This window comes from Vicia villosa, linkage group LG6 (assembly GCF_029867415.1).
Source record: "Vicia villosa cultivar HV-30 ecotype Madison, WI linkage group LG6, Vvil1.0, whole genome shotgun sequence".
Classification (NCBI taxonomy): Eukaryota; Viridiplantae; Streptophyta; class Magnoliopsida; order Fabales; family Fabaceae; genus Vicia; species Vicia villosa.
The window spans coordinates 51,375,997-51,399,906 of NC_081185.1; the positions used below are offsets into that span (position 1 = coordinate 51,375,997).

Consider the following 23,910-nt stretch of genomic DNA (forward strand, 5'->3'; position numbering starts at 1 on the left):
AATGTCTTCGCAACTGAACTTGCTAAACATATACTACCAACAAGGAACCTCCACTGAGCGGGAGGATTCTCATGCCAGCTTTTTAAGGACTGAACTCCTTGTATGCCATACATGACTATACCCTCCACCTAATTCTTATGTGTACTTAATCCGGGTTAGGATTTGTCCATAATGTATCACTTGTAACAGAACCACAGATGTAACAGAACCACACATGTAACAAGAATTGAAATGAAAAACATAATAATTAGAATTAACCCTTTCTTTGGAAACAATAAAAAGATATTCCCCAGTGAAGTCGCCATTTTTCTGTCGCGTGAAAAAATCGGGATGAGACACCTGATGCCTTCTTTGGGCTCGAGTGCTCAAGAAAATGATTTTTGTTTTTTTTGTCACGACCAAACTTTTTATTATTTCCAAAGTAGGAAAAGGAAAAAAGTTGCAATAACCTTAAAAGATATGCAAAGCAAATAACACAAAATTAAAAGCAATGCAAAAGTGGGGGAGAGATCTTGGGTAAGAGGGTTGGTTATACAAAGGGAAGGTATTAGCACCCAACGTATCTATAGTACTCTATAGGTTTCTTTGTTATGTTTTTCTGTTTATTTCATTCTATTCTTTTGGGGAGGTTCCGTTGTGAGATAGGTGGGACCTAAGGTGTTTGTTTGATTATGCTCGCAAAGATCATCGCAATCTTCTGCATACATATCCCTTAGAGGGAATCAGAACATTTGTAGCTCGGGGTCTACGGGTGCTAAGGTTTGAGTGGTTTGAGGGAGAGGTTTTGCTCGCCAAGGAATAAGACCTTGTGCCTACGTATTCTCAAGGGGATGTTGAGAAAGTCAGAGCAATGGTAGTTCCCACTTATGCTAGTGGAAGCAAAGGATAAGAGACAAATGTCATCTTAATGCTCGATGTATCTAATCTATATCATTACATACATCTGTTTGTTTTTGTTTGAAATCTTTTCATTATAAGCCCTGGGCTGTGCCACTTATGGCGCTTAGAATGATAAAGATGTTTTTTTGTTTAGCCAGCCTTGTGGCAAAAACAAGTTTGATTAGCCAGCCTTGTGGCAAAAACTTTTGATAAGTCAGCCTTGTGACAAAAATTTTTGATTAATCAGCCAGCCTTGTGGCAAAAGTTTTGATAAGCCAGCCTTGTGGCAAAAACTTTGATTAATCAGCCAGCCTTGTGGCAAAAGGTTTGATTGATTAGCCAGCCTTATGGCAAAGAAAGAAGTTTGATTGATTGATTGTGATGATATAGAAGAGATACTCCTATCATAGAGATGATATGTGTCTAATCTCCTAGGGTATTTGTTTTGGATTATGGGGATGCTTATAAGAAGCCCGTGGGTCCTTGTACGAAGCCCAAGAGGAGGCTATCCGAGGGTCCTTGCATTGTAAGCCCAAGAGGAGGCTATGGGAGGGACAATCGAGGGTCCTTGCATTGTAAGCCCAAGAGGAGGCTATGGGAGGCACAGTCGTTTGTATGAAGCCCAAGAGGAGGCATGGTATAGTTGGTTTGAGCTCTTAGAGCGATTTCACCGGGAAACCATACTCTATGTCCTAACCTAAACTAGGTAGATTCTTTGCACGAAGCCCAATAGGAGGCTATGGGGAACCTAGTGTTGTACTAAGTTGAACAAGTATATATAACATGATCACAAATATGAACAAGTACGAACAAATATGAACAAGTACATGAACAAATATGAACAAGTATGAACAGTTATATATGACAAGGTGTGTGTGTACAATGGAGTTTATGAAGGAAATATACCTGCAAGGATGATCAGTTTATGTACACGGGGCTCGGGACTTATACTCGGGGAGAGGCCCATTGAGTTTATTCATGGCTATGTAAATGTATATTTACAAAGGGGGTTGGGACTTATACCTTGAGGGAGGCCCAGGAAGATTTTGAAGAAAACCCTAATTTTTGATTTGTTATTCGAGGGTTTAAATCAAATCCATCGCGGTATAAAAAGATAGGTGTATATACAATGAAAAACCTAATTTTATACAAAGGAATGGGACTTATACCATAAGGGATGCCCATGTTTTATTTTCTAAAACATGGTTTTTGTTAAAAAAACGCGAGGTTTCGTCGTTTGGAAAGCTTTGATCGTTTTGAAAACAGTTTGAAATTTTGACAAAAGAGTCAACTTAATTAAGATAAAGGCAAATCTTATGCCTAATTAATACCTAAGTGATTAGGGTTTGATCACAAAATATTTACAAGTGATTAAGTTTTGAAAATCAAGTGAAAAAAACTATTTTTAAAGTATAAAAAACATTTAAAAACAAGTCATTTTAAACTTAATAAAACACATCAAATAAATATTTTTTTTGTGATTTTTTTGGATATTCATAAAATATATATATTAAATGAGAAGTGTACAAAAAATGAAGTGAAAATGATGAATTTTGATTGGTTAAAATGATTGATGAAGTTGTAAAGAAAATGAAGAAAAATAGTGTTAAAAAATAAGGTTTGTCTTCCAAAGGGCTTGAACCCACGCCCTTATGTTTATCATTCAAAAACATAGCCAACTGGACCACGCACATGGTCTGTTTAACACTTGCAGCGAATTAGTTATATTTTGAATCAAATTCCTAAATTCAGTTTCAAAATATGGCGCCAAGAACACATCCCCAATTTGATTTTTGAAATTTCTGAAAACTGAATTGTTTGGATCAAGTGAATAGCCTATCTTGCTCGATTTTTCACAGAGAACATGATGGTATCCTCATAATTCATTTATTTTAACTCTAAGGCTATCAATTTTATGATGAACACGAAGAACCCTAATTCTGAGATTGATCATGAAATCGTGTATGTGCAAGAAAAATAGCAATTGATTGAGGATTAATGATCCATACACATGCAGAAACATGATGGCAAAGCAATATTTCATTTATGATGCATGTATGATAGAGTTTGAAGTTCAAGAGAGCTTACCTTGAAAGTGGCAAAACTGGAAATCAAATTCGTGCTTGGAGGTGTTACAGATGTTGTTTCTTGATCTGGATAGCTTCAATGGACCTTAGGGAACATGTTTGAATGCTTGGAATGAACTGGAAACCTCTTGATCAATCCATGGTACCCGATCTGCAGTAGGAGCAAGTGAAGATCAAGCTTGATGATTCTGATGTTTCAGGTCATGGATGATGATTGGGATAGCTCATATATAGTGTATGGATGATGTTTGAAGTGTTAGTTTGGACAGATATGAGCTGGTATGAAAATTGGCATGTTAAGGTTCAATTTTGGTTCATGTGGAAGTGAGGTAGTGATTTTGAGATTTAGGTGTTTTTGGGGTGTATGAGGGGATCAAACACATCCCATATGATGTTTATGAGTTGTTGGAACCACCATCTTGGCCATAACTTCAAGGGTTTGGAGGTTGAGTTTTCTACCTCTTTGAAACTTAAGAAAACTTGCAATTCAAGAAAGAAGAGAAAACCTATGATTTGTGAGGTTTTGGTGTGATTTTGGATGAGGAAATGACCTCTATTTATAGGCCAAAAGTTCGGAATGCAAGACTATACAATTTGATCTTTCTTTGGTGATTTGGCATTTTGGAGATAAAATGGAATCTTTGCATTAAATGCAAAATGGTTAAAACCTAAACCATGGTTAAAATCTTCTATGCTTCTTATCTCTTTCTATTCTGATCACAAACCAGAAATATCTCCCAATTATTTCTTGTTTATGTCATTGCTTGCATCATAAGGTAAAATAGTTCATAACTTTGTGAAAAATGACTTGAAATTTCAAGTGAAATGATCACTAATGGCAAAATTCAAAACCATAGCTATGCTCCATATTTTTTCATGCTCTTGGACATTTTGGAAAGCTCTTGTTATGTAATTCAAAACCCTAGTTGAAATTTTCTTCAAGATCTTTAAGGAAATGGGTGAAAAAGATCCATGAACTTTGAAGAAAATGAGGTTTTAAGTGAATTTTTCAAAAGATACCAACTTTGAAGCTCCATATCTCTTAAATGGTTGATCTTATGGAAAAAAATTATATGTGACAAAGTTGTTCATTGGATTAAAATCTACAACTTTCATGTTGGAAGTTGTTTTCAGTTTGTAGGTGAAATTTTGAGATATTCCCTTCCAAAGTTTGGTAAAAACCATTGAAAACACTTAGAAATTTTTCTAAGTATGAAAAGTCAAACTTTTGACTTTTTGATTCTTGATTGATTTTCTTGATTTTCCTTGATCAAATGACTTCAAATATCATATATTGATGATTTAAAACTTCAAAAGTCATGGTTGACCAAAATTCCAAAAAGTCAATGGTGATCTTGTACAGTTGACTTTTTCAGATGAATCGCGTTTCTGGAGATTTCAAATGAACCAAGCTATCCTCACCAAACGAATGGTATGAATGGATCACATTGAGTCATTGGAGGACCTTGAGCCATGGTTTAAGTTGTGGCACCATGTCCTGATTAAAAAGTCAGTTGTTCAGATGAATTAGGTCAAAACCCTAATTGTCGACCAGATGAAATTGATGACTGTGGATCTTGAGTTGAGATACAATTTCCATTGGATATTGTCATAGGGATTATTTGAAGATGATTGAACACTTTGATTGATGCCCTGGAGCCTTTTAGGGTTTCCCAAATGTGATCCCTGATTTCAGTCCCTGATAGTTCAAAACCCTAGTCTGATGACTTGAAATTTCACTGTTGATCAATCCTTGTGTGGGAAATGTCTTGAGCCAATAGATTAGGTCAAGATGATGCACTTGGGGTCTTGAGGTCATGTCCCAAGCTATTAGATCAAATTCTGTGCAAAAGTCAGGAGTATGCTGTCTTCAGTCAAAACCCTAATTTGGTTAATTCAAAGCCTTTGAGCTTGTTGAAATGAATCTTTGAGGACCAAATGTTGATTGTTGATGAAGATAGTTCATTTGAGATGAAGGGAGAACAAAACCCTAATTGGTTGTTGCTTGTACTGATGAGTGATTTCTTGATTAAACCCTGCTGAGCAAAAGTAGCAAACACAAGCTATGCAATTTGTTAGAGATGCAAATGATGCATATGCAGATGATATGAGGTGGTATCTTAGGTCAAAAATTGGGGTATGACACCACTGTTACTCCAACTGCTATCATCTCCTTCGTGTTAGGTCGTGAAGTGGATATCTCTGAGAAACTAATAAGGAAATTGTACAGTCTTGATGGTATAGGTGGAATCACATGTGCTATCCTTGGTAGAACTGATTGGGATAAGGTTGATCCAGAGTTATTTACTTCTGAAAAAAGCTCTCCTTACACCACATATTTGAAGCCCTCATATAGAGTTTGGGCATAGATCATTCTGGGATCTTTATATCACAGGAAATTAACTAACTTTGCAACCTACATCAATCAGGATAAAAAATTCACCTTTTTCTGTATTGGCAAAGGTATGAGAGTCAATCTACCTCATATTCTGTTTCAACATCTAAAGGCTAATGTTGAAGAATCAAGGGACGAAGAACGTCTGAAAAATCCCAAGCTCAAGAAGAATACTATCCCTTTTGGAAGAATGATATCAGATATTCTGACTGAGAGTGGTTTGTTAGATACTCTGAGAGCAGCTGACTATTCTCAACATCTGACTGCTATTTGTGGGAGTATTCTGTCTGCTCAGTCCTTGAGAATAATGCAGTTGATTGAAAGGTGATTACTCCTCCAAAGGTGTTTCCAGACATTCTGACCAGAAGAACACCTGTTGTTGGTTTCTATCATATGTACAAGGAAGAATTATCAAAATCAGTCAAACTTTATCTGAAATCTTGTGTTAGAGCACAAACAATTGTTGATCCTATTTGGATACATGGAAGAACTCTTCCTTATTTGGATGAGTTAAGGAAAAAGGATAAGAAGAAGAAGAAACAGCAGAAGCTGAAGAGAAGGGTCATAGAAGAAGGTCCTGATGCTAAGAAAGCCAAGAAGCAGAAGAAATCTTCAGGTATTGTAATCTCTGACTCTGTACCTGCTACTAATTCTGAACGTGTATCAACAGAGTCTCTCAAAATACCTAGAACTTCTGAACAGTTTCAGAAGCTCATAGAAGATATTAACAAAGCAGACTCTTCTAGATCACAATCTACTTTTGCCCTTCCCCCTCAGAAAAGGCCATCTCCTTCTGATCTTCCATCTTCTTCCACCACCACTAAAAGAAACTGTCCACTTAATTCTGAACCAATTCTTGACCCCCAACCTCTAAATGCTGTCTTTCCACAAATTCCATCTGAAAACATTTTCTCAACCACCTCCATTCCTTCTTCTATCTCTCCTTTAAATGACCTTTCAACCACCTCCACAGCAGATTCTTCATCCTCTCTTTTCTCTTCTACCACCTCAGTTCTGTTTTATAGAGAACCTGCACCATACTTTGTTCTTAACCCAGATTCCTCTATCACCCATTTCAGAAGAAATCCTCATGAACCCTCTGTTGATATGCGTTTTGAATTGCTTAAATATCAGTTACGGACAGGGTTAGATGCTTTGAAGGTAGCTCATGAATCCAAGATGGATCATGTAGCTGCTGGGAAGCTCTGGAGAGCTTTTAGAAGGAAGATTCAGTCTGATCTTCTGGAGCTTCAGCAAGACTGTCTAGCTGCTGCTCCTGGACCTTCTGGATTCCGTCTGGAGTATGATGATGGAAGATACTACCATCCCATCACCAGCTGGAAGCCTCTTGAAGAAAAGGAGTTTGTAGATGAGCTTGCAGAAGAAGAGAATCCTCTGGCAATTGTTGTATGGGAGCCACATCCATACAAGGTTCTGACTAGAGATTTTCAGTTCATACTCAACTGGCTTAGGGAGCATCCCTCTGATAAAGCACCAAATATGGTATATCCAGAAGTTGAATACCCTCCAGAACCTGTGACCCCAACACCTCCAGAAAATCTGACTACAATACTTGAAGGCTCAGAACATCCTGCTACAGAGGTTCTTGTTGAGGAAAATCAAGGAGATGTTCTTATGGTCGAAGCTGATGCTGCAACCAATCCTCCTGCTATGGACAACAGCTTTGATGCTGCTTTTGCTGGTCCTTCTGCTTCTGTGCTAAAGGAGCTCCAACAAAATCAAGCTAACTTAGCTCTTCGTCTAGACAAGCAAGAGGATACAAATGCTGAGTTCAGATCCTTCATGCAGGATCAGAAGGAAGCTACAAGGAAGCAAGTTGAAGACACTACTGAGATTAAAAACCTTCTGGCCGTCTTAGCTTCTAGGCTTAGCCAGTCGTAGTCTGTCTTTGTTTCTTAGTTTGTTTTCTTCGTTGTTTGCATCTGCTTGAATTGCATCTGTTTTTGTATCCCTTATCTTCTGATGATTAATCAATGAAAAATTATTTGTTCTTTCTTTACTCTGTGTGTTTTGTTCATATGAATCTGTATGCTTTTTGATGTTATGACAAAAGGGGGAGAAATATGATAATTGAATTGGTTATAATATCAGTTGTTGGGATTAAGTCTCAACATTTCCTAACATTATTTGCAAGTTCTTCTGTCTTTGATAGTTTTTTGCAGGAATGTGACATTCTGTAAAATCTCAAAGTGAGAAGCAAATACATGAGGAAAAGCAATTCTAAAGCTCCTGAAGATTTGAAGCAAGCTGAGTGCTCTGAAGTTTCAAATCCAGAAGCGAGAAATGTTGAGATCAGAAGCAAGAAGAATGCTCTAATACAATCAAGAAGTATGCTCTAATACAATCAAGTATGCTCTGATTCAATTGATTACAAAGGGAAATTCAAAGCTCTACAGCTGTCCAATGGAAGCTCTGAAGAGAAGCTCTGAATATTCTGAAGTTTTGTTCTACGTGAAAGTCTCAACTGAAATGAAAAATACTCAAGGAAGTCTTTTATTTATAAATTCTTCTAGTATTAATTTCAGGGGGATATTGTTAATCTCAGGGGGGGAAACATATTCACACACTCAGATTATATGCTTTTGTTATATCAGTGTAATTGTCTTTGTTCATCTGATATTCTGGATACAAATTCATATCAATTATATATGTTTTTGTCATCATCAAAAAGGGAGAGATTGTTAGAACAAGATTTGTTCTGATCAATATTCTGTGTTTTGATGATAACATTATATATGAATTTTGTATAAGATAATGTGGTACTCTAATCCTTTGCATTTTCCATTTCAGGAAATATATAAAGAGTATGCACAAATCAGCACTCAGAAGCAACTGACTTAGGAAGTTCTGGATAGCTTCATCAGAACATGCTCTGGAAAGACATCAGAAGATGGTCAAGCAGAATCAGAACATGAACTGAAAGCATCAGAAGAACGAAGTCAGAAGCAGAAGCACTGAAGTTTTGAATGGTATCACGCTTAAGCTCTTCAAAGTCAGAAGACAAGAAGATGCTCTGCACCAAGCTGTTGACTATGATATTCAAAAGTTGTTATATACAAAATCTGAGTCCAGAAGAAAGTACAAGATGAAAGGCTGAAACGTCTAATCTCTGACTGACAAAAGGAACGTTAGAAGCTACAAAAGGCAAAGTCAGTAAAAGCAGGAAAAGCAAGGCTCAAGGTAGTTGACAAAAGTGTGAAACATTAAATGCAGAGCTGTACTATTCACGCAAAGCATTAAATGCTCCCAACAGTCATTTCCTCTCAACGCCTATAAATAGAAGTTCTGATCAGAAGCAAAGTAGAACACTTGTGCAAAATACTGAAACGCTGTCAAAATCAAATCACACGAACTTCATCTTCAACCTCACAAACTCTTGTAATATTTAGTGAGTGTTAAGCTTAGAACTTAAGAGAAATATCACAGTTGTGATTACAGCTTTATTAGAAGCAATCTAAACTCTTGTAAACTTTATTTTACATTGTTTGTAAAAGGTTCCTAGAGTGATCAAGTTGTGATCTGTAGACTCTAGAAGACTTAGAAGGTTTCTAAGTGAAGAATTCCTAGAGTGATCAAGTTGTGATCTGTATACTCTAGAAGACTTAGAAGTTTTCTAAGTGGATAACCATTGTAATCAGTTGGATTAGTGGATTAAATCCTCAGTTTAGGTAAATCACTCTAAGGGGGTGGACTGGAGTAGTTTCGTTAACAACGAACCAGGATAAAAATAATTGTGTTCATTGTTTTTATCTTACAAGTTTTTGAAGTCACACTTATTCAATCCCCCCCTTTCTAAGTGTTTTTCTATCCTTCATAACCTAAGTGTAATATGCCTACGTGGCTACACAAGCACACCAATCTTTAAATTTTAGGTCTGAATCTCTAGACCTAAGTTTAACTTATTTTGATTCAAATTTAAAGATTCAGACCCCAAGAAACTTCAATAACAATAGCAAAGATCTCAAGGAAAGAAGATAAGTTATATACTAAATGGCAAATGAAGTAGGAAAATGAACTTAAATCCCAAATTATAACTAAAAGCATCAAAATCTAGGTCCTGTTGAACAAAACATACCATCATCCAGGGTTTATCAAAACATGGTACTATGATCCAAATTTATACTTCAACGATTAACGAAACACGAAACAATCATTCAAATTTAACAAATTTAGGATAATTAACATTTAAATATCAAATTTGCATCAAAATCTCAAACAACGTAGAGGTTCACATGTCACAAATCCCTTTCTTCAAACATAGAGGAACAGCATCGTGCAAATCACGTTACATTATATGTTTTACTAAAATAAGTGAAAAACCAAGACCAAAGAATTTCTTATTTAACTTCAACACGTATAACCTAGCCAAAGCCGGGTAATATTTGGGTGCAAAATTTTGAATTATGCAGCAATTACCATAAGCTTATACACACAATATGCAAGAAACCAATTATTATTCTGCACAACAGAGGTTCATTAATTCACAAAAACTTTCATTTGATTAATAAGAGAGTCACACACTAATTCAGTCCTAATGCTATCAGAAACAACTCTATAATAATCATTAGAAATTTCAAGCACTTGTAAACTTGGTCACAGCTTTGGTTCCCTCTGAGACAGCATGCTTCGCCAACTCACCAGGAAGAACAAGCCTAACAGCCGTCTGAATTTCCCTTGATGTGATTGTTGGTTTCTTGTTGTACCTTGCGAGTCTGGAAGATTCAGCGGCAAGCTTCTCGAAGATGTCGTTGATGAAGCTGTTCATGATTCCCATGGCCTTGCTTGAGATACCAATGTCTGGGTGAACTTGCTTCAGAACTTTAAAGATGTAGATCTTGTATGTCTCCACGCTCTTCTTGTTTCTCTTCTTCTTCTTGTCTCCGGAGGCGGCACCAGCTTCTTTGGGTAGTTTCTTTCCGGCCTTGGGTTTCTTCTCGGCGGGAGCCTTCTCGGCCACCGTAGACTTCTTCTCTTCTACAGGTTTCTTCTCAGCGGGTTTCTTCTCTCCCTTTGGCGCCATTAGGGTCTGTTTGGTTCAAATGAGGGGGAGGGGAGGGGAGGAATTTTAATGAAGGGAAGGGGAGGGGAGGGAAGGGGAGGGAATTTTATTAATTATATATATGTTTGGTTCAAACAAGGGGAGGGGAGGGGAGGGGAGGGAATTTGGTTAAAAATATGTTTGGTTCACAAGGGGAGGGGAGGGGTTTTATTAATAGTTTACGTTTTTATCCTTATGATTTTATATAACTGTTATGATATTCGAAGTTGAAAATTTCATAAATAATTTTTTGAAAATAATATTCGTAATATTTAATGATTAAAAATTTATAACTTACCACATAATATTAAAAAAATTGAATACACTTGATACTTGATACGTATTATAACTTTCGGCGCAAAATTATCTATATGTTGATAACAACTTTTGAATACATAAAATAATTTATCGATATAGATATAATATATAAAATAAACAAAATAATTGAATGGTTTAAAATGTTATATATATATATATATATATATATAAAATAGAATATATAACGAAGTTAGAAAAAAATTAATATAAATAAACATAAAAATAAAAATTATAATAAAAAACTAAAAATTTTAATTATTATAAAATTTATTAAATAAAAATAATAATTTAAAAGTAAAAAATAATTATAATAAATTGATATAAGCAATATAGAAAGAAAAATCCAGACGAAAGAAAATAATAATTTTGAAATAATAAAATAAAATTGAGGGTATTTTAGTAAATATATTAATTTATTAAATATCAACAGTCACATTCCCTCCCCTCCCCTCCGAATCCCCCCGATTCGGGGGAACGCAAAATGTGTGATTTGGAGGGATTTTGCTCCCCTCCCCTCCCCTCCTCTCCCCTCCTAAAAATTGAACCAAACACATTTTATTATAAACATTCCCTCCCCTCCCCTCCCCTCCCCTCCGTTTACCTCGAACCAAACACACCCTTAGAGAATTCAGAAAATGAAACTGGAAAAAAATTAGGGTTTTGAATTTGAAATTGGAAATGAAATGTGATGAGGAATGGAAATGTTGCGGTGATTTTTATATAAGAAGATTCTCGCGTTTCTATTGGCCAAGGTGGTTATTTGCGGATTGTTGACGTGGAACTATTTTTAATCGTTATACAAATGAGGGACATAACAATCGACGGTCACTCACATGATATGCTGTGGGTGCGTTGATACATGCTTTTAATTTAATTTTATTCCAACAAAACTCTCGTATATAACTATACTTAATAAAATAAAATATATTTAATTATTGTTTAACTTCTACTGTTAAAGATATTTTAAACATATGTTATAAAATATTACAAAAAATTTCATCTACAAAAATTTATAAATTTTTATTTTTATTTTAAACTCTTTAAAAAAAAATTTAAATTAATCTAGACACAATTAAAAAACAAATCATGCAAAATTTTAAGTTGTTCCTAATAGTAAAAACTAAATTTATTTTAGAATTTTTTGTAAAGAACTCTTCATAGAATCTTTTAAAGTTGTCAAAAATAAGAGTAAGAGGATGGCTTTCTGGCCGATGACCAGTAGATTTAAATCTCCTTAATAATTTAAGTGTTCTCTAATGCTCAAGATATTCTAGGTATATTGCACTCAGCAAATTGTGCATGCAGCATACATACACATGTCATGTCACCATAAGACAAAAAACATCAAAAGCTTTAATGTACTTTTCACAAAAAATTTAGAAAATTAAAATGTTATTAATATAATCCCTTGCAACGACATCAAAAACTTGTTGTATGAACTATTTATAGGTGCAAGTATACACAGTCAAATAGTAGTAAGTGATATAAAAGTAAACGTAATGATCCCACAGAGATTGTAACAACTTAAATTGATTCTCACATTAAAATCTTGTGAGTGGCCATGTCAAAGTAAGCTTAGTGAAGATAATAGAATGATCATACTCCATTATATGGGGAATTTTACATAAGAGGTCTTTCCACACCCCACCCCTTTTATATGTGTTTAGAGCAAGATGAAGTCGAATACACCCTAGACATCAGGGTCGGTCGCAACTTTTTGGAGGCCCTGGGCAAATAATGAAAAATGGCCCCTAATAAATAATATAATTTTCTTAAAAAAAAATAATATCAATAGCACCACCAAAAAAATCATATTTTAATCAATATTATCAAAATACATTCTAACTACTTAAAAAAAAGTCTTCCTTCTAGCATTTTTTGAAGCAAATTCTTCAATCAAGTCTTCGTATTGTATATTCTCCAGCAAATCATTTTCAATCACTAATAATGCTAACCCATTAAGTCTTTCTTGTAACATGGTAGACCGCAAGTAAGACTTCAACAACTTCAATTTTGAAAAACTTCTTTCTGTAGAGGCAACTGTCACAGGAATAGTCAATAAAATTCTATATGCAATAATTGTATTAGGATAAAAATCCATGCCTTTCAAAAATCTTAATATATCAATAGGTCCAATATTTCTTGTAGGCAACATATCTCTTAGCGACTTTAACTCCAGACATAATTCTTTCCCATCAATATCACATTGCTCATTATGCTTCAATGTTTCTTCAAAATGACTACAACAAGACTCTAAAGTTGCATCGTCCAATGATTGTAAATTTTGAGAAGTAAACAAGAATCCAAAAACACTTTCATATTGTTGGTATTGCTCAAATCTCTTATTAAGAGAAACAACAGCTTGATCAACAAGGTAAAGAAAATAATTAACTCTAAAAGATTCCTCTTCAGATAGCTCAACTGGTGGGGCATTCAAATTCTCATCAAATTGTCTTTTTCTTCGAATTACACGCCTTTGAGAAAATACTGGATCAATATTCAATTCAAAGGCAATTTCTGTAGCATAATTCATGGCATTTTTAAAACCGATTTCTCTATATTCCTTAAACAATGAAATCAATCCCGTTATTTTTTTCATAGCAACATCAATAACCATATCCCTTGATTGTAAGAGCTTGCTAACCACATTAATTGTAGATAATATTTCAAACCAAATAATTATCGCCATTAAAAATTCAAAATCACCAAGCTCATTTGTTGCTAAGGATTTAGCTTCACTTCTTATTTTAGAATCAAGATCCTTTTCTGACACTTCAAGTAAAGCTTCTCTAAAATCTGACATTTGAGTTTTAATAGCTTTGACACTATCTACATGACTCTCCCAACGAGTGGATGACAACTATTTTGGCGTTAACCATTTTACATTATCTTTCAAAATTTGCCATCTCTTAGTAGAATTAGCAAAAAATAGTATAAATGCGTTGAACAACTCCAAAAAAATCTTTAGCCTTACCACAAGAGTTAGCCATATCACACAATGTCAAATTAAGACTATGACAAGCACAAGGAGTATAAAAGGCTCTTGGATTTAGGTCTAAAATTTCTTTTGTACACCTTGATGTTTTCCTTTCATATTTGACCCATTATCATAACCTTGTCCCCGCACATCAAATATGTTAAGATCAAGATTTTTCAATTCATCTTGTAAAACATCAAAAAGCCCTTGACCGGTAGTATCATTCACATTCAAAAATCCTAAAAAAGATTCTTCAACACTAAGACTATTTGAAGAAACATCCACATATCGTATTATCAAAGACATTTGCTCTTGGTGACTAACATCAGGAGTACAATCAAGTATCACTGAGAAATACTTTGCTTGTTTGATTTTTCTAATGATTTCATTTTTAATTGCAGAAGCAAGCAAAATTATTAACTCTTTTTGAATTTTATGTCCAAGAAAGTGAACATGAATATTATCATCTGTAATACGTCTAACATGTTCTTGGACAATTGGGTCAAATTCAACTAACATTTCAATTAAGCCTAAAAAATTCACATTGCTATTTTGGTACAATCTCTCATTAGAACCACGGAAGGCCAAATTATGTTTAGCAAGGAATTTCACTATTGAAATAATTCTTTTTAAAATATTTTTCCAGTGTTCCTTTTCTTTCTCAATCAACCTTTGAGCTGTTTTATCAATAGTTTGAAAATTTTGCATTCTTTTACGCAACTTATACCAAATAGTCATATTGTGAACATGTTCGATTCCTGTCTCATGCTCTCTAAGTCTTTCACCAACATGTTTCCAAGTACAAAAACCCTCATTTGCTAATTGACCTCTACCAATTCCTTTTTTGAAAATTTTACAACAAAGACAAAACACTTTATCAAGCTTTTTTAAATAAACAAGTCAATCTCTATCACATTTCTCCCCATTTGGTAAAACTCTAGTATACAAATTAGCCGTAAAACGTCTAAATGATTTGTCTTTAGGACCCTTCAAAATAGACAAATCTCTTTTAGGACCTTTTGTTGCCAATAAATCAATCATTCTAGACTCAAGAGAATCCCATATTGTTGGATCAAATATATCTCTATCTTCACCATTGTCATTAGCATTATCATGATTTTCAGCATCAACATTTTCAACATCTAAATCATCATTTTCAGTAGCATTAACATTAGCATTTTCCTCCATATTTTCAACATCTAAATTATCATTTTCGGTAGCATTAACATTAGCATTTTCCTCCATATTTTCAACATCTAAATTATCATTTTCGGTAGCATTAACATTAGCATTTTTCTCCATATTTTCAGCATCTAAATTATCATTTTCGGTAGCATTAACATTAGCATTTTCCTCCATATTTTCAGTAGAAACCATGTTTTCAATAATTCCAACATCAACATTTTGATTTTCACTAGAAATTTATGGTTCTTTTATAATAAATTTATCAAGAGCTCCTAATTGAGATTGAGTTAACTCATCAAGTCTTTTCTTTTTCTTACGCTTCTCATATCCAGAATCAAACTTTCTAATCTTAGGAGGCAATTTAGGAGGCATAGAGGAATAATGAAAAAAATTTAGAACCTGGAATTAAAATTGATCAATCCCGAAGAGTTGAAGTTGAACCAATAAATTTCACAACGTTGACGTTGAACCGATAAATTTCGCAACGTTGAAATTGAACCGATAAATAAAAAATTAAAAAATAATTAGTAAATAAAATTAACATTTACTTGAAATTTAATTTGTATGAAGAATTACCAATTGAAAAATAAACAATAAATAAGAAGAAGAAATTATCAATTAAAAAAGAAAAAAATTGAATAACTAACCTTGAATTTTGATTTATTGATTTTATGTTTCCCTTTTGTTTCAAAGAAGAAGAGAGGAGAAAGTCACTATTTTTCCTTTTGTTAGAGAGAAAGAGGTGAATTTTTATTAGGTTAAGATTTATTAGGTTAATATTTATCTATATATTAATATTAAGATTTATTAGTTTTTAAAAAAAAAACAAAAACAAAAAGTGTATATTTAATGGCAATAAAGATGGAGAATTGTTGCAAATTTGTAGTGGTATTCATCCACCACTAACGCTACATTCAACAGCGCTTCACTCAAAAAGACACAAAAAAACAACAAGCAAAAATTATTTGGGAACTCAGCAGGAATTGATCCCAAGCCCTTCCCATTACAGTATCCATATGGTTCCGCTAGGCTACAATCACGTACTTGTCTATAGTTTAACCCAAATTCTATATATAAATTTATGTTTTATTTATAAGGCCCATAACCAAAAATTTGAGGCCCTATTTTTTTTGAGGCCCTGGGTTGTGGGCCTGGTTGCCCTGGCCCAGGGCCGGCCCTGCTAGACATAGTCCATAAGGGTATATCAAAGAAGAACCTCATGGATCAGAGGAAAAGAATTGGCTAAGAAGGTCCTTATAGCAAGATATTACTGGCCTTCAATGGTACAGAATGCCAAGGAATATGTGATGGAGGGTGAAAAGTTCCAAAAATACCGAGACATTCACATCTCCCATCCATCTGAACTTAATACTTTAACTGCGTCATTTTCATTCTCCCAATGGAGCATGGACATCCTTGGTATTTTCCCACTGGCTTTATGGAAAATAAAGTTTCTAATTATGGGTGTATATTACTTCACCAATTCGATCGACATTCCAAAATTCACAATGAGATCCATCCTCATTAGTGTCCTCCATCGATTTTAAAATGGGTTTCAATATGATATTTTATTCTCCGAAAGACCAACACCTTCAAGGTTCCCATCTTTAACTATTTCAAGATCATTCTAAAATTTCATGAGGGTTTTTCAAAGACACCTCCTGATCAGAAAAATCAATGGCCTTGTATATATATGTACATCCTAGGACTCGTCGAGAAATGATTATGCCTCTAAAACTTTGAGAATTTATCTTTGCACAGTGGGAGCAATAAAAGTACTAGGATATGTAGGAGATAACTTGGGAGAATACTCATCATTGTTAAAGGTTTCTATCACGATCTTAAAACATGAATCAAATGAAAGAAAAATGCTAGTGTATGAATGTTATTCTTGTATTCACATCAATGTTTGAAAAAATTTACATAGGTTGAACTCAAAGGGTCTAGATGTGTGAGAGAAATCCCCAATTGGTTAAGAATTCTAACTTTGAAGTCATTAAAGGGAACGACGATCCACATCCTGGTGAACAAGCATTCGTGCTGAGGTAATACATCTATTTCATATCGGCTACACTACTGCTTACCAGTTTTTGCATGAATTACTTTCCAAATTGCAGATGTACCAATATCTCAATTAGTAAGATCTACTATAACACCCTAATTCCCCAACGGTAATAATTAAATAATTAGAAGGAATTAAAACAACTAGACAATTAGGATGTCACCTCCATTCATCACATATGTTCATATAACAAGATACGCAACACATAATCACATATTTATCATATCTGAACTTCATTTCATTTATTTGTAGCAGAAAAACACCAACAACAATTATTCTTAACTCTTCAACTTGAGTTATAATTATCATGATTGAAAATTCAACATACATCATCAAATAAATCCAACAAAGTGGAGTTCTATAAAAGTTTTACTCCTGACATAACAAAACAAACGCAAATATCCCTAGTTGTACGTATTCGAGCTGACATTGACTCAATCTTTGCAATACGAGACAATCTTCTCGGCTAACCTCAACCTCAAGATACTTCAGATCATTTGCATGTTACCCACGTAGAGGTAACATTTAAACAAAAGGGGTGAGATATCATAATAATATAAAATAAAACATAATAATGAGCATATAGCAATTTAAGTTCACATAAGCATACTTCTTTACCTACTACCTTTACTTCGTTTATAGAAATCACTGTTAGAACATAGTTTGGTTCTAATCTTATCTTAGTGTTTTGATGATAAAAATTAAATAAATTTTGTATAAATAAATATAATAGTAAAGCCGAACAAATGCAGAAAAGGAAAAGTCGTTGTAGTTTTAATGAAGTAACTTCTGAAACGCACCAACCACTGTAGGCATACTCAAATAGAAGTTATATTCAAGATATGAAATCTGAATCAAGATAAGATGCTGTTAAAAACACAATGATTAGAAAAACGGCTGAAGCACTCAAATGGAGAAACTCCCAAGGTTGATTGAAGAAGCTACGCACATGCAGCTCGTTGGAGAAACAAAAACAAAAAGCAAACACGCAAGCATTTAATACTCTCTCCAAAGATCAAGATAAAGGATAGATTCGTGTAGCTATATATATATATATATATATATATATATATATATATATATATATAGGAATCTCTGAAAAATAGTGTGTGAGCTGATATACAAAAGAAAAACAAAGAACATATAAAGCTTACATACAAAGAGGAAAGAACACTTGCTCTTATACAAACAAAGAACTCTTACGCTGAAGAAAATTATCTTTACTATTCTGAGTTCATATCTATTGTTCTAAAAACTTAGTAAAATATCACGATTGTGATTAAAGCTTTTCAGAAGCAATTTAAAAACACTATTGTTAACTTGTAATAGTTACTTGAGAGACCGTTTGGGTCAGATTTCTCAAGATCGAGGCCTAGGACTAGTATAGTCTTAGAGGTAGTTAGTCAAAAGCAGTTGGTTTGTGCAAGGTAGTTAGTCACAAGCAGGATAAAAATACTCATGTTTTGTGTGTTGTTGTGAACGAAAAAGAAACCACTTATTCAAACCCCCATTTCTAAGTGTTTTCATAACCTTCAATTGGTATCAGAGCACTTGGTTCTAGGTGTAAACACTTAACCGTGTCAGAAAAAGATCTAGAAGGAAAACACTATGGCAAATTAATTAAACAACAATGGTTATTCAAGACCTCTCGTATTTGATGGGGAAAATTTTGAATATTGGAAAGATAGACTCGAAAGTTTCTTTCTAGGATATGATCCTGACCTATGGGATATTGTGGTCGATGGCTACGAATACCCTGTTGATGAAAGCAAAAAGATAGACAGAAAAAACATGACAGATCAACAAAAGAAAGAATTCAAAAAACATCACAAAGCTAGAACTATCTTACTAAGTGCTATCTCACATGCAGAATACGAGAAAATCACAAACAGAGATACGACACACGATATGTTTGAATCACTCAAAATGACTCATGAAGGTAATACTCAAGTCAAAGAGACAAAAGCTATGGCCCTCATCCAGAAGTATGAAGCCTTCAAAATGGAAGATGACGAACCTATTGAAGCCCTATTCTCAAGATTTCAAACTCTGACCGCTAGCCTGAGAGTTCTGAACAAAGGATATACAAAAGCTGATCATGTCAAGAAAATAATCAGAAGTATACCAAGAAGATGGGGACCAATGGTTACAGCGTTCAAAGTCGTAAAGAATCTTGATGATGTATCCCTTGAAGAACTCGTTAGTGCATTAAGAAGTCACGAGATCGAACTAGATGGAAATGAACCTCAAAAGAAAGGTAAGTCTGCTATTAAATCTACTAAAAACTATGAAACTAACGATTTTTAGGTTAAAGAAGAAAGCTCTAAAGACTCTTCTTCAGAAGAAAAAGATGAGTTATCTCTTCTCTCAAGAAGAATCAACCAGATGTGGAAGCACAAACAAAAGAAGTTCAGAAACCACAAGAGATTAGAAGACAAAGTGGAGTCCTCTGTCGTCTGCTATGAATGTAATAAACCAGGACACTACAGAAATGATTGTCCTAAGCTGCTAAAAGAAAGACCTAAGAAAAAATTTAAAAAGAAGAAAAATTCAATGGCTACCTGGGATGACTCGGAATCTTCTGAAGATGAATCCAGCTCAGAAGATGAACATATCAACTTAAATTTCATGGCCACCATAACAATTGACTCTGACACTGAATCAGAATTTGAAGAGGTATTCTCTGAACTTACTAGATCTGAACTTGTAAAAAGTTTGTCAAAACTTCTTGAAAATTACAGTTAACTCAAAATCAAATACAAGAAACTTGAGAAGAACCTTGTATCTGAAATTGAGGAACTTAAAGTAGAAAACTCTGATTTGAAAGAAAACTATGTCAAAATCAAAGAGTAATTTCACAAAGCTCAAAGAGTTTCTAATTCGAATATTGTTTCTAGTTCAACAAATATTCTTAAAGTATATGACTCTAGCTTTCAAAATTTCTCGCTAAGAGTATATATAGAAGTAAAATGGCTTCAATGATCTATGGTGTAAGTGGAAACAACAGAAGAGGAATTGGTTATGAAACTCTCGAAAGGAAAGAAACATACCAACATAAACATGTTGATCAAATGAATATCATATACAAACCACTGCACAAACAATTTAGCTTTGGTCACACACATGATATCAAATATACATCTTACTCTGAAAATGTTCATGCTAAACCAAAGTTCAAACAAAACTTTAGGTACACTAACACCAAAGGACCCAAAAAGATATGGGTACCTAAGGAGAAAATGATCTATGCTGCAGATGTCCTTAGTAGTGAAGTCAAAACACCAGTCATGGTACCTGGACTCTGGATGCTTGCTTCACATGACGGGAAGAAAGTCTATGTTCCAAAGTTTGGAGTTTAAATCTGGCGGAGATGTCAGATTTGGAGGTAACTATTGGTAATGGTAACTCTCCCTCTATAACTAATGTTTTATTAGAAGTATTAGCACATAACTTGTTGTCTACAAGTCAATTAAAAGACAACGGTTATGATATTATCTTTAGAACAAGTTTGATTCTAAGGCACAAAAGCATCTTATGCTTGGATACTTTGAACGATCAAAAGATATAAACGTTAAGATAATTCAGAAGATCATCAAACTACAACATATATGGATAATCTAAGTAACTCTGAGGATCACTCAAACAAAAGAACTTCCAGACTCAATTCAGCTCATCCAGAAGATATCATTCTTGGAAAGAAAGATGACCCCATCAGAACTCTATCATTTCTCAGAAACAATGAAGAATCACTAGTCGGATCAGTTTCTATAGTGGAACCAACTTCTGATTGGATTGTTGCTATAAGAACTGAATCAGTTTACAAGAAATGATGTATGAGATCTAGTTCCAAGACCTGATGAATTCAACATCATTAGAAGTAAACATTAGTCAGAAACTTCTGATTTATTTGTTTCAGAAGTTCATTTCTTATATGTTGTGATTGAGATTAACGTTGATAAACAGCGACATGTGACTCGTTCCATGATTTCTTGCCCGCCGCCCAAATGGATATAGCACTTTAATCATCAATTCTATTGTGCCGATTTTCTTTTTTCTTTTCAAAAAACCAAAACAAATTGGAATCTTTCACCCCACCCTTCTCACCACTACATATGTTTTTAAAAAGAAAGTTTGTCATCCAATCCCATAAAGGTCTCATACATCATGCAAAATTCTAATTTTGTCTACTGTTTCCATAAATGTACATCCAGAAGCATCCCATATTTTGAAAAAATTTGATTCCTTCCGTAGATGATCTACGAAAGCGTATAAAATAAAAGAAAACATAGTTAATTTCACCTTATTTTCAGTTTAAAAATATTTTTGTAGATACATCTATGGAATGTGGTGAAAATAGAGGGTTTCGTAGGTGCATCTACGGAACAGTCTGCTATTTTTTGAATTCATGACATTTTCATTCAGAAACTCCATTTTTAAAGACATGCATTTTCAGATTCAGTAATGCATTTTAAAGACAATAGTAGGTAGACCAATAAAAATACAATATATAAATAATGTCGGTCAAAGTGTAGAGTACATCATCAAATACATAACAATATATCAACAATATTAAAACCCATAAAACAACACATTGAAAGCTCAAGAATACACAACCATGAAAACCTAACCACTACCATTCCCCATCATTATGCAACTCGTTATAGAGTTAGAAGTTCACCTTACCTTGGATAAAGATTCTTCAAGCTCTCTCAATGGAGGTTCTCTTAGCCCTAACTCTTGTCTCTTCTTCCTTTCTTTGTTCTTCATATTTTTCACGTGCTCCCAATTTCTCTCTTCCACTTCTCCTTTTATATTATTTTATTTCATTATTATTATTACTACTAATTCCACCTAATTAAATTAATAGTAATAATTTCCACCTAATATTAAATAACCCAATAATTATTAATTACTATAATTTAATTAGTCCTACTTTCTACACCACCAATTTCTACAGTTTTGCTCACACACCTCACTACCTTAGTTCTACTCTTAAGGTCACTACCCCACACAAAGGTAGCTCAATACACCAAAACACCAATAATACCATCAAATAAATCACAAACCACCGATTAAATAATAAATAAACTATTTGGGGCGTTGCATTTATCATATATATTCATTTGGGTAATATGACGTAGTCCTTGTGATTTATTCTTCTACATAGAGATATTTTTCACCATCATCAAGAAGATTAAGAGTCAATGACGCCTTTCTCCCCATGTTTGTTTCACTGTTATTGCACCCTGATTTTTACCCTACGATTCCATTTCATTCGCATCATTTCATCTCATCTGATTATATCATATTTTTATTAATTTTATTGCTTCACAATCATCTGCATCATTTTATTAAAGCATTAATATCATTTGCATTAAAAAATAAATAAATATATACATTCATTTCATACATCATTTTAGAATTAATAAGCATTTTTTTTAACCTTGCATGATTTTATGAATTTTGATCTTTAATTCAATTTTTGATTAAGTTGAATTTTAGGTTAAAGTTAATAAATTCTTTGTTATCATATTATTTTTTGCTATGTTCTTGTCTCTATGTTTATTTTTTATAGGTGCAAACAAAAAGGCCCAAGTTCTACTCAAGTTTGCAAGTCCCATTATCAATCTTTGATCCAATACCATTTTTTTGTTTTGTTTGATCCAAGATCCAAAAAATAAGAGAGTGAGAAGTTGGCAATATGGACCCCATTTCACGGTTCACATTTTTCTGCAGAAAGAATTTTACCAATGTTTCACACTTTTCTTCATCATCTTCATGACTCACACAAAAGACAAAACAATAACAAATTGTCTTTCCTCCTCCTTTGTCCTTCATCCCACTGCTCTGCAACAAATTCAAATTTCTCCCCACTCTCCATTCCACTACTCTGCAAATTCCATTCCACTACAACAAACTTGTACAAAAATCAGCTCTTGTCCCCTTTGATCTTATCCCAATCCTCACTCAAATTCCTTTTTAGCCCTCATCTCTCAATCTCTATATATTTAGTCTTCATTCCCAGTAGAAAGGGAGGAAGAAAAAACTAATGTTACTCTGCACAAATAGTATCCAAACTTCCTCCAATGCACCAAATAATCCATTGACCTGCAAAGTTCACAACACAGAAACAATTCCACAGCACCAATCATACCCTCGTCTTCTATCTACAATCTTCCCTCACGCAAATCAACTTCATCCATTTCCATAAACCACTTCCAACTTCATACCACAACACAACAGCTTCAACAAGTCATCACACCAAAAATAACTTATATCAACAAACTCAGAAGCAGTTCTCAACACCATCTTCAGTTCTCAAACCAGAACAATATCATCATCATCAGCGAATCGACACAGTCACGACAACAACAACATAATCACACGCTTCATCTTCATCAACATCATAGCAGATCCTCATCGAATCAACACGAGCTCAACACTTCCGAAGACGATTCTGAGGCAATCCCAACACGTTTCCGACGCACACGATTCACCAAACCAGAAGCGCAACCCAGACAAGTCATTTCACGTGGAATCATTCCCCGGTAACATCTGGGACGTAACTTTTCCTATCTTTGCTTTTTATGTCACTGATATTGTTTCAATGTTATTGCTTGATCGCTTCTGGAGATTGGATGTTGTTGCTTGTATGTTTGACTAATGAAATCTTTGAATACTTACTTGGTTGATTGCTGATTTGTTGGATTCAATTGATTAAAAAAACAGAATGAGGTAGAGTGCTTGTGTTTGTTGTTGTTTTACGGTAAAAGTAGAATAGAGGAACCGAGAGAGATTACTGAAAGAGCAGAGAGATGAGACTTTGAGCTTTTGATTTCGTAGTTGTTGATTTGTTTGATCGAGGAAAGGTTAGGAAATCTGAGTAGAGAGCAGAGAATCGGTGGAGAGAAAGAGCTGAGTGTAAGAGAAGATGAAGAACAGGGGAAG

General features: G+C 34.1%; 2 protein-coding genes across 2 annotated transcripts; both read right to left on the bottom strand.

The window, feature by feature from the left end:
• Positions 1 to 9,880: 9,880 nt before the first annotated feature.
• LOC131609154 (probable histone H2B.1) lies at positions 9,881 to 10,402 on the bottom strand. The gene has a single exon (XM_058880813.1). The coding sequence runs from the start codon at positions 10,400 to 10,402 to the stop codon at positions 9,956 to 9,958; it is 447 nt and encodes a 148-aa protein (XP_058736796.1). The 3' UTR covers positions 9,881 to 9,955.
• Positions 10,403 to 12,587: 2,185 nt separating this feature from the next.
• On the bottom strand, positions 12,588 to 13,541 carry LOC131613655 (uncharacterized). The gene has a single exon (XM_058885304.1). The coding sequence runs from the start codon at positions 13,539 to 13,541 to the stop codon at positions 12,588 to 12,590; it is 954 nt and encodes a 317-aa protein (XP_058741287.1).
• Between the last annotated feature and the right edge of the window lie 10,369 nt (positions 13,542 to 23,910).

Coding starts and splice junctions, on each gene's coding strand:
- LOC131613655 (XM_058885304.1), bottom strand. CDS start 13,541: ATGTCAGATTTTAGAGAAGCTTTACTTGAAGTGTCAGAAAAGGATCTT.
- LOC131609154 (XM_058880813.1), bottom strand. CDS start 10,402: ATGGCGCCAAAGGGAGAGAAGAAACCCGCTGAGAAGAAACCTGTAGAA.